We start from the raw sequence: 13894 nt of genomic DNA, 5'->3' as shown, positions 1-13894 counted from the left end.
TAGCATTGATACCATTTATTCTCCTTTAATAGTGAAATGTTTTAGGACTTTCAGAAATGAAACTTGAAGCAGAAAAGTGAAATTCAAATGTAAAGAACAGAAACAGATCATCAAAAGCAGCATTGCAGTCATTGGATCACGAGATTCCTTTGGGTCCTTACCGCCGATCTCCACTAGAAGGCGCATGGCACACGTTTGTGTGATGATGGCTCCTTGGAGGACTCGCTCGGGACAACAGTAGCTTGGCTGAAAAGTCACTCTTCAAAGAAATCTACAAATTTACTACGTTTCTGAGCTCACTTTTTTAGGAACCAGTCACATGACGGAGGCCAGCCTCTTGTTCCGAGGATCTTTGCCTTGTTCACCCTCCATTGGACGCAGGCCATACAGACCAAAGGCAGCCAGGAGCCAATCACTGCAGATGGTGTTGGAATGCTGCAGTGCCCTTCCCCCAACCACAGCCATCAGGCTCAGTACGCACCTAGAGATCCAATGGCGTTGATTAACAAAAGGCACGTAGGCCGTTTCATTAGCAAAGTGAATTTTCACCTAGCTAGAGAAATTTCCCTTAGCTCAGTGAGGTGAGGCTCTGTTGACTTCCCATCGTCTGATCACGGGCAAGCAAACGTTCTGTAAATGGGTATTCTTTGTAAAGCGCATTTTCCCCCACCTGCCCTAATCTAAGGGAAATTCCCTTGCAAAGTGAATAAGGTGAGGCTCTGTTGACTTTCCATCGTCTGATCACGGGCAAACAAACATCTTGTGATTGGGTATTCTTTGTAAAGTGCATTTTCCCCCACCTGCCCTAATCTAAGGAAAATTCCCTTGCAAAGTGAATGAGGTGTGGCTCTGTTGACTTCCCATCGTCTGATCAGGGGCCAGCAAGCATTCTGTGATCGGGTATTCTTTGTAAAGTGCATTTTCCCCCACCTGCCCTAAGCTAAGGGAAAATTCCCTTGCAAAGTGAACGTGTTCTACTGCTTTAGTAAATCAACCACAATGCAAGGGTCAGAACCGCCTTAGGAAATGTTGTGTGAATGAGCCGTTAATGCTCGTGTCTGATTGGATGAGGTGGAGATTGTGGTGTTATGCCCCTCCTCTCTGCCTCATCCACTCAGAGAATGTTATGTATTCATTAAAAAAAAATCAAGGCATTCTGTGAATGGTGGAGGTGCCAAGCACATGACCCTCCCGCCCCTGTATGAGTGCAGATCAAGGGCTGTCATGGTGGCGTAGACTTCTTTCCAGGAGCCCCAGTGGCCTACTGGATGAGGTTGAGCCCTGGTGGACCAATCTACTAGAAGTTTCCCACACCTATGAAATGTCACCATGATCTGATACGTCTTCGTATGCTGTGCCTTCTATCCATATTAAAGTATATAAACCCTTTATATAGGTATGGCTGCCCTGTCCATAGTCGTTGGGATCACCTCTGGGGCAGAAGTCGATTGGCAGCTACCACCGGCATTGGCCTGCAGGGTTATTGCTGTAAGGATTTCCTCTCTCTGTAGGCCCGAATGGCCAACACGGCACTGACCCCATATAATATCACCAGTATGATGGCAAAGGTGGCTGCGCCTCCATCCGTGCCCGCCAGATCGCAGTTCATCCAAGTCAGGCCGTTCCTGGCGTACAGTCTCTCTCGCCTCTTGCACACGTCCGTGGCGTTGATCTGGAGGGCGAAGTGTAAAAACACCCCCACCGCAGCACAGTACCCAAGAGAGGCCACCAGACTGAAAGCAGCCTCGATCACGAGCCACCTGCCGGAGAGGCGAAGCAGATGTTTGGATCCTGCGGCCAGGATGGCAAGTGTCAGAGTCCCCATCACCAGTGACACCGTCAGGCCACCGTAGAGCAAGGGGGCCCGCAGCAGCGAGAATTCCTGGTCCAGTTGACGCACCTGTTGGAGCTCCTGGCCCTCAAATGGGTAATACCCTCCTCCAAAGCCACCACTTGCCATGCCGGAGCTGAACCCGGAAAGGACGAAATAGGAGGAGATTATGCAAATCAGTACCAGAGCGTTGAGGGTCACCTCCAACATCTGCAGAACACCTGAGGTGAGACAGAAAGAAAAAGGCTAAGAAACCCGCTTTCCACGTCCTGCAGTAGGACGCCCATCCATGTGGGATGTGCGCAAAACTGCTTGCTGGACACTCGATATGAAAAGGCCAAGAAAGTAGACAGCAGGAAAAAAATATGTTGGATTTCAGCTAAATTGTACAGCAAAGCATTTCCAGAGGTCTTACAGCCGAAATCCATGTCCTGACCTACCGGGACCCCGCTGGTGAACTAGTCCGAAGCACCGGTCATGGGGTTTGTTTTTTGCAGGCTGCATTTAGAAGATGGCCCCGTTGGGGCATTTTCTACTCCCACAGTCCGTCCCCCTCAAAGTCTGAAGGACAGTAAACTGGCCCTTTGTTTAGGAAGTTTTAGACACCATTACTCCAGCGATCTCCACAAGCTTCCAGGTCCCGTGCTAAGTGGGGCTGTCCTGAGGCATTGCACACACAGGAGATCGGCCATTCAGAGAATGCTTTGCAATTTCTCAATGAAAACAAAGCCTTCTCTGATTGGATGAGGTGAAGAGTGTGATGTCACTGCCCTGCCTCTCCACCCCATCCAATCAAAGAACACTTTGCATTCATTGAGCAAATGCAAAGCACTGGCGCATGTGCCGAGTGGCCAATCTCCTGGTTTCAAAATGCAGCAGGTCAGCTACTTGGCACAGGACCAAGGAGCTAGTGGAGATCACTGGAGCAGGGGTGTAGTAGCAGTGTCTACTACAGCGATTTCCAGATTCTAGAGGGATCCCACAGGTATGGTGCAATATCTCCCAGAAGTGAGTCCACCCCTCCCCGGACTATATACAATGTGTGTGTGTATATATATATATATATACATACATACATACAGTATCTCCCAGAAGTGAGTCCCCCCCCTTCACATTTGTGTCAATATTTGATTCTCTCTTTTCATGTGACAACACTGAAGAAATGACACGTTGCTACAATGTGACGTAGTCAGTGTACAGCTTGTATAACATGTACATTTGCTGTCCCCTCAAAATGATTCAACACACCACCATTCATGTCTAAACCGCTGGCAACAAAAGTGACTCCACCCCTAAGTGACAAGGTCCAAATTGGGCCCAATTAGCCATTTTCCCTCCCCGGTGTCATGTGACTCGTTAGTGTTACAAGGTCTCAGGTGTGAATGGGGAGCGGGTGGGTTACATTTGGTGTGATCGCTCTCACTCTCCCATACTGGTCACTGGAAGTTCAACATGGCACCTCATGGCAAAGAACTCTCTGAGGATTTGAAAAAAAGAATTGTTGCTCTACATAAAGATGGCCTAGGCTATAAGAAGATTGCCGGGACCCTGAAACTGATCTGCAGCACGGGGTTTAGACATTAATGGCGGCGTGTTGAATCATTTTGAGGGGACAGCAAAATGACATGTTATACAAGCTGTACACTGACTACGTCACATTGTAGCAAAGTGTCATTTCTTCAGTGTTGTCACATGGAAAGATAGAATCAAATATTTACAGAAATGTGGGGGGGGGGGGGGACTCACTTCTGGGAGATACTATATATATATTGTTGGTCAAAGCTGGATCAATGTAACTATGTAAAAATATCAATACCTGGAATTTGCCTTTTAGATTCTGCTGGTAGGTGAATTGGCTCCTGTCTACATTGGCCCTAGTATGTGTATGTATGAATGTGAGTTAGGAACCTTAGATTGCACGCCCCTTGAGGGTTAGGGACCTTAGATTGTACGCCCCCTGAGGGTTAGGGACCTTAGATTGTACGCCCCCTGAGGGTTAGGGACCTTAGATTGTACGCCCCTTGAGGGTTAGGGACCTTAGATTGTACGCCCCTTGAGGGTTAGGGACCTTAGATTGTACGCCCCTTGAGGGTTAGGGACCTTAGATTGTACGCCCCTTGAGGGTTAGGGACCTTAGATTGTACGCCCCTTGAGGGTTAGGGACCTTAGATTGTACCCCCCTTGAGGGTTAGGGACCTTAGATTGTACGCCCCTTGAGGGTTAGGGACCTTAGATTGTACGCCCCTTGAGGGTTAGGGACCTTAGATTGTACCCCCCTTGAGGGTTAGGGACCTTAGATTGTACGCTCCTCGGGGGCGGGGACTGATGTGAATGTACAATATATATGTAATGTGCTGCGGAAATTGATGGCGCTATAGAAGTACCTGAAATACTAATAATAATATAGATATTACAATGTATCATGTAGACATGCTGGGAGGTCAGTTGGCTCCTGTCTATATTGGCCGTAGTATGTGTATGTATGAATGTGAGTTAGGTACCTTAGACTGTACGCCCCTCGGGGGCGGGGACTGATGTGAATGTACAATATATATGTAAAGCGCGGCGTACATTGACGGCGCTATATAAGTACCTGAAATAAATAATAATCCGGTTCCCCTTCTTACAGCATCCAGCAGAGGAAAGTCTTCCACTCCAGATTCCCTTTGTGGCTCTGCAATGTCACGCAACCGAATGTTGAGAAATATAAAGCAGATCTTGGAAGATGTGAAGAGGCGTCACACACAACCAAGCCCACCAATCCCTCCAACACTCATCTACACGTTCTTTAGCCCACAAATTCCGGTCTCTATGATGAAAGGACTAGCTGGTCGTATCCAGCCCCCCGGCTGGGAAGCTTGCAATCTAAATGAGTCCTGCTAAATTCACAGAGGCAACCTTATCAATGAACAGAATGAAATTCGACCAAGACCTCTGACGAGCCAAGGACAGCAAGAGCAAGGAAATAAAGTGAGAGATTAAATTTGCAAACTTGCTTGATTTTCCTGCAGAAAGAACTGAAGCAAAGGCGTTACACATTTCTCAATGTAAGGTGTTGACCAAAATGCAGGTGAGAAAGAAAAAAAAGAAATCACATTGCAACGACTTAAACATACTCTACTGGATTGTACGCCGGGCTCCTCATTGGGATGAAAGCATTATACCTTCTATGTAAAGCAGTGAACAAGTTTTCCATTTTGGATACAATATTATCTTTATTGCTTTAATACAAATGCTAAAAAAAAAAACCCAGAGCTGTGATCTCCGGAATATCATTTTACATTTATTTACAACGGGGCTGGACAAATCCTAAGAACCAAACATCCAAGTGCTTTGGAACAATTGCTGGTAGCAGCTGACTTTTTTGGACCTTTTTGTTGCGATCAGTGAAAGCATGCGGCTCCTTAAAGCACACCAGTAACCGCAAAACTGTGAAAGGAAAGGTTAGGGGACGTAGATGTGGTCCTTTGTTTTTGTCAAGGAGATGGGTGAGGACACAGCCCCCCAGTGTGGAGAAAATGAAAGTGGCTTCAGCCCAGCTCCTCCCAGGCCTTGCACACTGATGCGTTTCGTCCCCAGAGGGTGGGGCCTGGGAGGAGTCGGGCTGAAGCCACTTTCATTTTCTCCATACCGGGGGGTTGTTTCCTTGAGGTGTGGCATCCCATCTCCTTCATTCCAATGTACGTGCACAGAGCCGGGACGGGCTTTCTTGGCGCTGGCACCTTGTACTGATGTGAGCCACCGGGGAATTGTGGGAAGAGTGCTTGAAGCAGTGCTCAAAGTCTGTCAGGTTTATGTTTCGGTCAAGTTCAAATCCCAAAAAATGACAAGTTCTCCATTGCAGGGGAGCTGCGCAACTCCAGCATGGTCAACTGCTTGTTTCTGCCCAAGGGATGGGAAAACACTTACTTACCCGATCCTCCGCTACTCTTGAGTACAACATTCCCCTTATGCTCCAGTAGTATACTGCCGTTCGGCCATCCCATGTCCATTGGCCCTGCATCAGCCTTGACTGCGTCAAAGAACCTTAGAATGCTGGAGTGCAAGGGATAAGAGGCTGCAGGGACCATTCTAGCGGCACAGAGCAGCCTGCTGGAGCTGAGGATAAGGTACGCAACACTGCTGTACTCAGTCCCCTAGACATACACAAGCAGCAAACAATCGGCACAGCCCCACGCCACAGGAGGACTTTCCCACTGACCAAGGGTGCTACAATGGCCACTATTGTGATCCAAATTCTTCAAATTGACCCCTATTGTACTGGGGGCATTACACTGGCTACCATCGTAATGAGAATTCTTACCACTGGCACCCAATGTACAGGAGGCACTACGCTGACCACCATGGCAATGAGCATTCTTCCCACTGGCACCCAATGTACGGGATGCACTACGCTGACCACCATTGTAATGACCATTCTTCCCATTGGCACCCAATGTAAGGGAGGCACTACGCTGACCACCATGGCAATGAGCATTCTTCCCACTGGCACCCAATGTACGGGATGCACTACGCTGACCACCATTGTAATGACCATTCTTCCCATTGGCACCCAATGTATGGGAGGCACTACATTGGCCACCATTGTAATGACCATTCTTCCCATTGGCACCCAATGTATGGGAGGCACTACACTGGCCACAATTGTAATGACCATTCTTCCCACTGGCACCCAATGTACGGGAGGCACTACGCTGACCACCATTGTAATGACCATTCTTCCCATTGGCACCCGATGTAAGGGAGGCACTACATTGGCCACCATTGTAATGACCATTCTTCCCATTGACCCCCCAATGTATGGGAGGCACTACACTGGCCACAATTGTAATGACCATTCTTCCCACTGGCACCCAATGTATGGGAGGCACTACATTGACCACCATTGTAATGAGCATTATTTCCGTTGACCCGCAATGTACAGGAGGCACTACACTGACCACCATTGTACTAAGCATTCTTCCCATTGACCCCCCAATGTATGGGGGCACTACACTGGCATGAGCATTTTTCCTCCTGACCCCCAATATAAGGGGAACACTACACTGACCAGCATTGTAATAAGCATTCTTCCCAATGACCACCAGCATAACAGAGCATTCTTCCCACTGCCCCCCATTGTAACAGGAGCATTACACTGACCTACATTGTAATGTGCATTTGTCCCACTGACCCCCTATGTATGGGAGGACTACAGTGGCCACCATTGTAATGAACATTCTTCCCAATGACCACCATTTATGGGGGCCTTTTCTCACTGACCACCATGAGCTTGTAGACATAATCATTTTTAGCAGGAGTTCCCGAAGACCTGAACACCATTTCATGGGTTTCTCCAGGGAACAAGTTCCAGCTCTTGGAGGATGTCATGGAAAATGTAGATGCAACAGGAACAGAGATGGTGGAGAGAAAAAGTGACGTGACTTGGGTTTCCTCTCTAGTCTTCTCGCTGCAACCTCTAACTGCTTATTAACTTCTCATAACCTCATGCCAACACCTAACTCTACTTATAACCGAACCTCCAAGAGCTGTCATGATATATTCAACTATAAAGGTTACAGGTGTGATTTAAGCCTGACCAATGACTAGGCTGGCCCAGCTGTCTCCTAAGTTCCATGTAGATTTGTCCAGCCCTAATTTACAATATGCAGATTATGTAGACTAAAACTCAAGAGTGGTGACTGGCTTCTTTTTCATTTGGCGGACAGTCCGGAAGCCCTTAATGGCGAGGAAAGCGCTCATGAAGAAGACAATGATGGCCATGCAAGCGAAGAGGGCAGCAGCAATGTCAGCGGCATGGAAAGCACAGGTAAAGCCTTGGTAACCTTTACTGCTATAGAGAGCCTCACGGTCCTTGCACACTTGGGAATTATAAGCATTCTGTAGCCGTTGGAAGTAAAAATACAGAGCGGGGATGTAGCCTATAGCAATGGCGATATCCAAGACACATTCTACCAAGAGCCATACCGGCCACCGCCAAGGAACCCGCAGCACCCCAAGCAGGACAAGAAGGCAGCAGAAGGCCATGAGGGCTCCCCCAAAAGCCATGGAAGCTGTGACAGTAGGCAGCTTCAAGTTGTAAAACTCAACGTCCAATTTCTGGGCCTTATCTCCATCCGCACCGCTAAAGCCACTGTAAGCCCCCCCGAACTGGTAATAGTAGATTCCTCCCATGTTAGTTATGCCTGTGTACCCCCCAGTGGAGTTGTAGGATACGGAGCAGGAGATCAGGATGAGCATGTTCAGGAGAACCTCCACAAGCTGACAGCATGCTGGAAAGAGTAAGAGGGGATGACAGAAGTTTAGATCCGTGTCAAATTAAGGGTCGGAAGGAGAACCTGTCACTTTGAAGTAGATGAAAATCCTGCCAGATGGGGTTTTGTATTTGAATTTATTTTTTTTTTCCCGCTATGAAGGTATTTTTATCATTTAAAGATCTCATTCAGCTTAAAGTACAACCCTAACTTGTACTTATCAAAATAAAAGTTCAATTAGAATAACATGAAAAAATACCTGGGGATCCTGCCAGTGACTTCCTATTCCTTCAAAGGGCTGGCAACACTGCAGAGACTGCAGTAAATTCTCTTGCAGCGTTGTCACCCTCAACAGCCACATAGGGTTTCATCATCCGGCTAAGGATGAGGGTCCATATTGTCAATGCTGACAACCCTTCCCCTCACTTCTCATCAGGGCTGGCCCAACCTACATCTGGAGGAGATGAAGCAAAGTGCCCTCTTGGATCAACGTAAAGACCTTGATGACATCAGTTTGGACACAGAGGGTTTCTACCCCCCCATGTATGGATGTTTCCAAGGCAGTGGTAGGAGGTTAGGTTAAGGTGAGCTGGTACTTGTGAAGCATCAGGGAAGAGATGTAACAAAATCTGGTGGGAAGCAGAGTAATGAGTCTGACCCTCAGCTTTCCATTTGTAGCTCCCATACTCCACCAAGATCTTCAGAACACTCGCATCCATCATACCTAATTCTCCCCCCAACCTAACCTCCTAGCAAAGAGGACAGGGATTTAAACGCCATGCTCCAAAAATTATCTAAAGCATTCCCAACTAAATACCCAAAGTGCCCTCCCTCCTCCTTTGCAGCATTTTTTTCACTGCAAAGTGACAGGTCCTCTTTAAGGTAATTATACCAATTAGATGATAGTTGTTTAATATAAAACCTTCTGACCATTGAAATGCAGTTTTGTTTTTACATATTGTCCAATTAGAACAAGGGCTGTGAAAGTAAAGAAAGGCTTAGCTCTACTTCCATAATATGGAATTCTGGGGCACTACACTGGCCACCATATAATGTGCATTCTTCCCACTGACCCCCATTGTACCGGGGGCACTATAGTGACCACCATATAATGAGCACTCTTTCCACTGACTCCCATTGTACCAGGAGCACTACACTGGCCACCATGTAATGAGTATTCTTCTCACAGACCCCCATTGTACCGGGAGCACTACACTGGCCACCATATAATGTGCATTCCTTCCACTGACCTCCATTGTACCGGGGGCACTATAGTGGCCACCATGTAATGAGCACTCTTTCCATTGACCCCTCATTGCACCGGGAGCACTACACTGGCCACCATGTAATGAGCATCCTTCCCACTGACCCTCATTGTACCTGGGGCACTACACTGGCCACCATGTAATGAGCATTCTTCCCACTGACCCTCATTGTACCTGGGGCACTACACTGGCCACCATGTAATGAGCATTCTTCCCACTGACCCTCATTGTATTTGGAGCACTACACTGGCCACCATGTAATGAGCATTCTTCCCAGTGACCACCATTGTACTGCGAGCACTACACTGGCCACCATATAATGTGCATTCTTTCCACTGACCTCCATTGTACCGGAAGCACTACACTGGCCACCATGTAATGAGCATTCTTCCTACTGACCCCCATTGTATTTGGAGCACTACACTGGCCACCATGTAATGAGCATTCTTCCCAGTGACCACCATTGTACTGCGAGCACTACACTGGCCACCATATAATGTGCATTCTTTCCACTGACCTCCATTGTACCGGGGGCACTATAGTGGCCACCATGTAATGAGCACTCTTTCCATTGACCCCTCATTGCACCGGGAGCACTACAGTGGCCACCATGTAATGAGCATTCTTCCCACTGACCCCCATTGTACTAGGGGCACTACATTGGCCACCATGTAATAAGCATTCTTCCCACTGACCCCCATTCTACCGGGAGAACTACACTGGCCACCATGTAATGAGCATCCTTCCCACTGACCCTCATTGTACCGGGAGCACTACACTGGCCACCATGTAATGAGCATTCTTCCCACTGACCCCCCATTGTACCGGGGGCACTACACTGGCCACCATGTAATGAGCATTCTTCCCACTGACCCTCCATTGTACCGGGAGCACTACACTGGCCACCATGTAATGAGCATTCTTCCCACTGACCCCCCATTGTACCAGGAGCACTACACTGGCCACCATGTAATGAGCATCCTTCCCACTGACCCCCATTGTACTGGCGGCACTACAATGGCCTCCACTCAAATCCTGCTCATTCTTGTATCAGGTACAGCAGTGCAGATGGAGCCAGCGCAAGCGCATCATCCAATATCTATCAACACCACTACAAGTGTCATCTGCCGCCATGGTGGAGGGACTCCACACAGCGCCAGTAGCATTGCGTTGATTTCACCAGAATTGCAGTCTGGCTCCCCCAGCCCCAAAAGAGAAGGTCCCTACAGATCTGGAGCTGAAGGAAACAAGAGCCTGTGCGTTGCACTCTCGACACGATGGTCCCTGGTGCAATGTCCTTGCTGCAATGTCCCTGGTGCAATGCACAGTGACCACCAGATCAACGTTGCCACATTTACTCCTAGTTTTTGGTAAAGGTGGACTGTACCTTTGAAGTAAGCCCACTGCTTCGCCCTTCATTTGCAAAACACAGGTTCACCTACGTACAAAAAAACCTGCAATGTGTGTGTGGGTGTTAAAATACTAAATTGCTTCCTCCTCATAATAAACAACACAAGGCTTGTGTGCAAATAATAAATACCACAGAGGCCCATTGACTCTCCTTCAGTTTATGGCTCAAGGTGCAAAGTCCCTGACCGATCCACAATGTGGAATCATCGGCTTCTAGCGAAGGAGGAGCTCCTGTATAGTGGCTGCAATGGGATCTTGTGTGACGGGAGTGACTTTGGGTGGGGGGCCCATGGAACACAGCCCCCTTTGGAGAGGTGGGGAGACCCCTGTCTCAGCTCCCCATATCCCTATTATGTGTAAGTCACCCTGTGCCTGTTAGGTGTGCAGGGTGAAATGTCCTGCTATTGAATAGACATGTCTAGGTGGGGTGTGGGGGGTTGTTCATTATTTAATGCCATGTGGTTGTCCCATTGTTCTCTTGTGTGTCTGGCTTGGGAGCAAACTATTATGGGATGTAGGTGTTTGTGTATTGGCTTGGTGGGGGGTGTCTGCTGTGTGTCTCTTGTTACTAAATGTATTGCCCCGCCCTGTGTACATATCTTGAATCTGTGTTAAAATAAAGCAGTCCACTTCCTGTTTTTGGACAAGTCTGGTGCTGTCTTGTCTTGTATGGTCAGCGGTGGTGTCCGTGGATCTGTGTTCGGACGGGGAAGCGGGAGGCTAACGGAAATACCCTAGTGCAGTCGGGGTCCGGTTCCGTTACATCTTTGATTTACTAAGCCCTCATGCACACGGCCGTATGAATAAACGCTCCAAGTTGGCAGGAAAAAAAAACAACCCTAATGTTGCACTTTTGCATTTTTACGCACATATTACATTTACATGCACATGAATATAAACTCATTCTATTGGCTAGAATGTGAATGTATTCCAATCCCTGTAATACATGTATGCGCTATGTGTGCGTTTAGGTGCATACTGGCATAAATTACGCTGAAAAACTTCTCTTTGAATGCAGGTTTTGGGGTTTTTGGGTATTTTTGCTGCTTTATATATGCCTGTACATGACACAATGTGGATATGCCCATTAGATAACCTGGAGCTGCTTTCAGAGGCAGAAAAAAGAAATGCCAGACACCTGACAGCTGCAATTTATCTGTCCTTGCACCATGAGGGCTATAAGAGGGGAGGCTGTAAAAGAGGTTGTCAAGGTTTTTATTTTTACCTTCATGCATGAAAGTAAAATAACTTTCTGTGTGCGCCCCCCCTCCGCTCCCCCCAGTACTTAACACTTACCTGAGCCCCACCTCGATCCAGCGATGTGCACAAGAATGGACACATAGAGCAGAGTGGCTTGGGAGTGAGCCTGCTCAGGTGCCTCCACAGCAAGCTGCTTGCTGTGGGGTCACTTGGCAGGAGGGAGGGGCCAGGAGTGCCACTGGGGGACCTGAGTAGAGGAGGATCAGGGCTGCTCTGTGCAAAACCATTACACAGAGCGGGTAAGTCTGACATGTTTATTATTTTAAAAAAAAAGTCTTTACAATCACTTTAAAGTGATTCTAAAAGGTTCATTTTTTTTGTTTTTAGGAAAATAACAAATATGTCTATACTTACCTGCTCTGTGTAATGGTTTTGCACAGAGCAGCCCAGATCCTCCTCTTCTCAGGTCCCCCGCAGGCTCTCCTGGCCCCTCCCTCCTGTCGAGTGCCCCACAGCAAGCAGCTTGCTGTGGGGGCACCCGTTGCTCCATGTGTCCATTCACATACGGAGCCACAGCTTGGCCCCACCCCCTCTCTCTCCTCATTGGCTGGCTGTGATTGACAACAGCGGAAGCCAATGGCTCCTGCTTCTGTCTCAGAAATAAGGAGGAGTCTAAGGATAGCTGAGATTATAATGCACATTGCTGAATCGAAAGGGGGCTTAGGTGAGTATTAGGGGGGTGATGCTGCACAGAGAAGGTTTTTTACCTTCATTCAGCCTTTGCAACTACTTTAAAGGCTAACTTTACCTTTCTAAAAATAAAATAATAAATGCCCATTTTGCAGGTAAAACAATGTGTATTTATTATTTCGTTTTCTTAGGAACCCGTAAAGCATTGCACTTGCAATCAGCAGATCACGGGTGCAATCTCAGGCTCCTGCAGACTGTGAGTGTAGTTGTCTGCCCGTACCTCGTGTGGGCAGGCAGCTACTGAATGGCAGGAAGAATCAATGAACTACTGGAGTGCTCACCAGCACCCTAGTAATTCATTGAGAACTACAAGCTAGCAGCCACAAAGGCTGCCGGTACTTGTAGTTTATTCATTCACAGAACCCCTCCTAGACACCCTGCACCTCTCTGTGCAGCCACAGCACCCCCTGGTCTCAGCATTCAGCAGACTCCGTCAGCTGACTCCAGCCCTCTTCTTGTCCTCCTCCAGACCCTGCACTTTCTGCTTCCCGGCTTCTTCCCAGCAGCAGCACAAGGTAAGGAATGTGCACTATGATATAAGGGAGGGTGAGGGGCTCTTGACTCCTGATGGTGTGGAGGGGGGGGTCTCGACTTCTGATGTAAGGAGGGTGGGGGACTCTCCACTTCTGATGTAAGGAGGGCGGGGGGCTCTCAACTTCTGATGTAAGGAGGGTGGGGGGACTCTCGACTTCTGATGTAAGGAGGGTGGGGGGACTCTCGACTTCTGATGTAAGGAGGGTGGGGGGCTCTCGACTTCTGATGTAAGGAGGGTGGGGGGCTCTCGACTTCTGATGTAAGGAGGGTGGGGGGCTCTCGACTTCTGATGTAAGGAGGGTGGGGGGCTCTCGACTTCTGATGTAAGGAGGGTGGGGGGCTCTCGACTTCTGATGTAAGGAGGGTGGGGGGCTCTCGACTTCTGATGTAAGGAGGGTGGGGGGCTCTCGACTTCTGATGTAAGGAGGGTGGGGGACTCTCGACTTCTGATGTAAGGAGGGCGGGGGGCTCTCAACTTCTGATGTAAGGAGGGCGGGGGGCTCTCCACTTCTGATGTAAGGAGGGTGGGGGGACTCTCGACTTCTGATGTAAGGAGGGTGGGGGGCTCTCGACTTCTGATGTAAGGAGGGTGGGGGGCTCTCGACTTCTGATGTAAGGAAGGTGGGGGGCTCTCGACTTCTGATGTAAGG

The 13894-nt window shown here is 48.4% G+C and overlaps 1 protein-coding gene across 2 annotated transcripts in view; it reads right to left on the bottom strand.

Annotated features, from left to right (window-relative positions):
- The window catches only part of MARVELD3 (MARVEL domain containing 3), a 37202-nt gene continuing 23308 nt past the window's right edge, over nt 1-13894 (bottom strand). Inside the window, exon 4 of one of the 2 annotated variants that reach the window (XM_089665452.1) lies at nt 1-2052. In XM_089665452.1, the coding sequence (XP_089521578.1) occupies nt 1481-2052 (572 nt within the window). In that variant the 3' untranslated portion in view covers nt 1-1480. Of the gene's footprint in view, nt 2053-5019; nt 8104-13894 lie in introns of those variants that run through there. The other variant, XM_089665451.1, reaches the window with a different exon arrangement.

This window comes from Staurois parvus, unplaced genomic scaffold (genome assembly GCF_062004578.1).
Source record: "Staurois parvus isolate SC_StPar_1 unplaced genomic scaffold, SC_StPar_1.0 ptg002195l, whole genome shotgun sequence".
Taxonomy (NCBI): Eukaryota; Metazoa; Chordata; class Amphibia; order Anura; family Ranidae; genus Staurois; species Staurois parvus.
The sequence above is the reverse complement of the archived record's forward strand: the minus strand, read 5'-3'. Positions and strand labels throughout refer to the sequence as shown.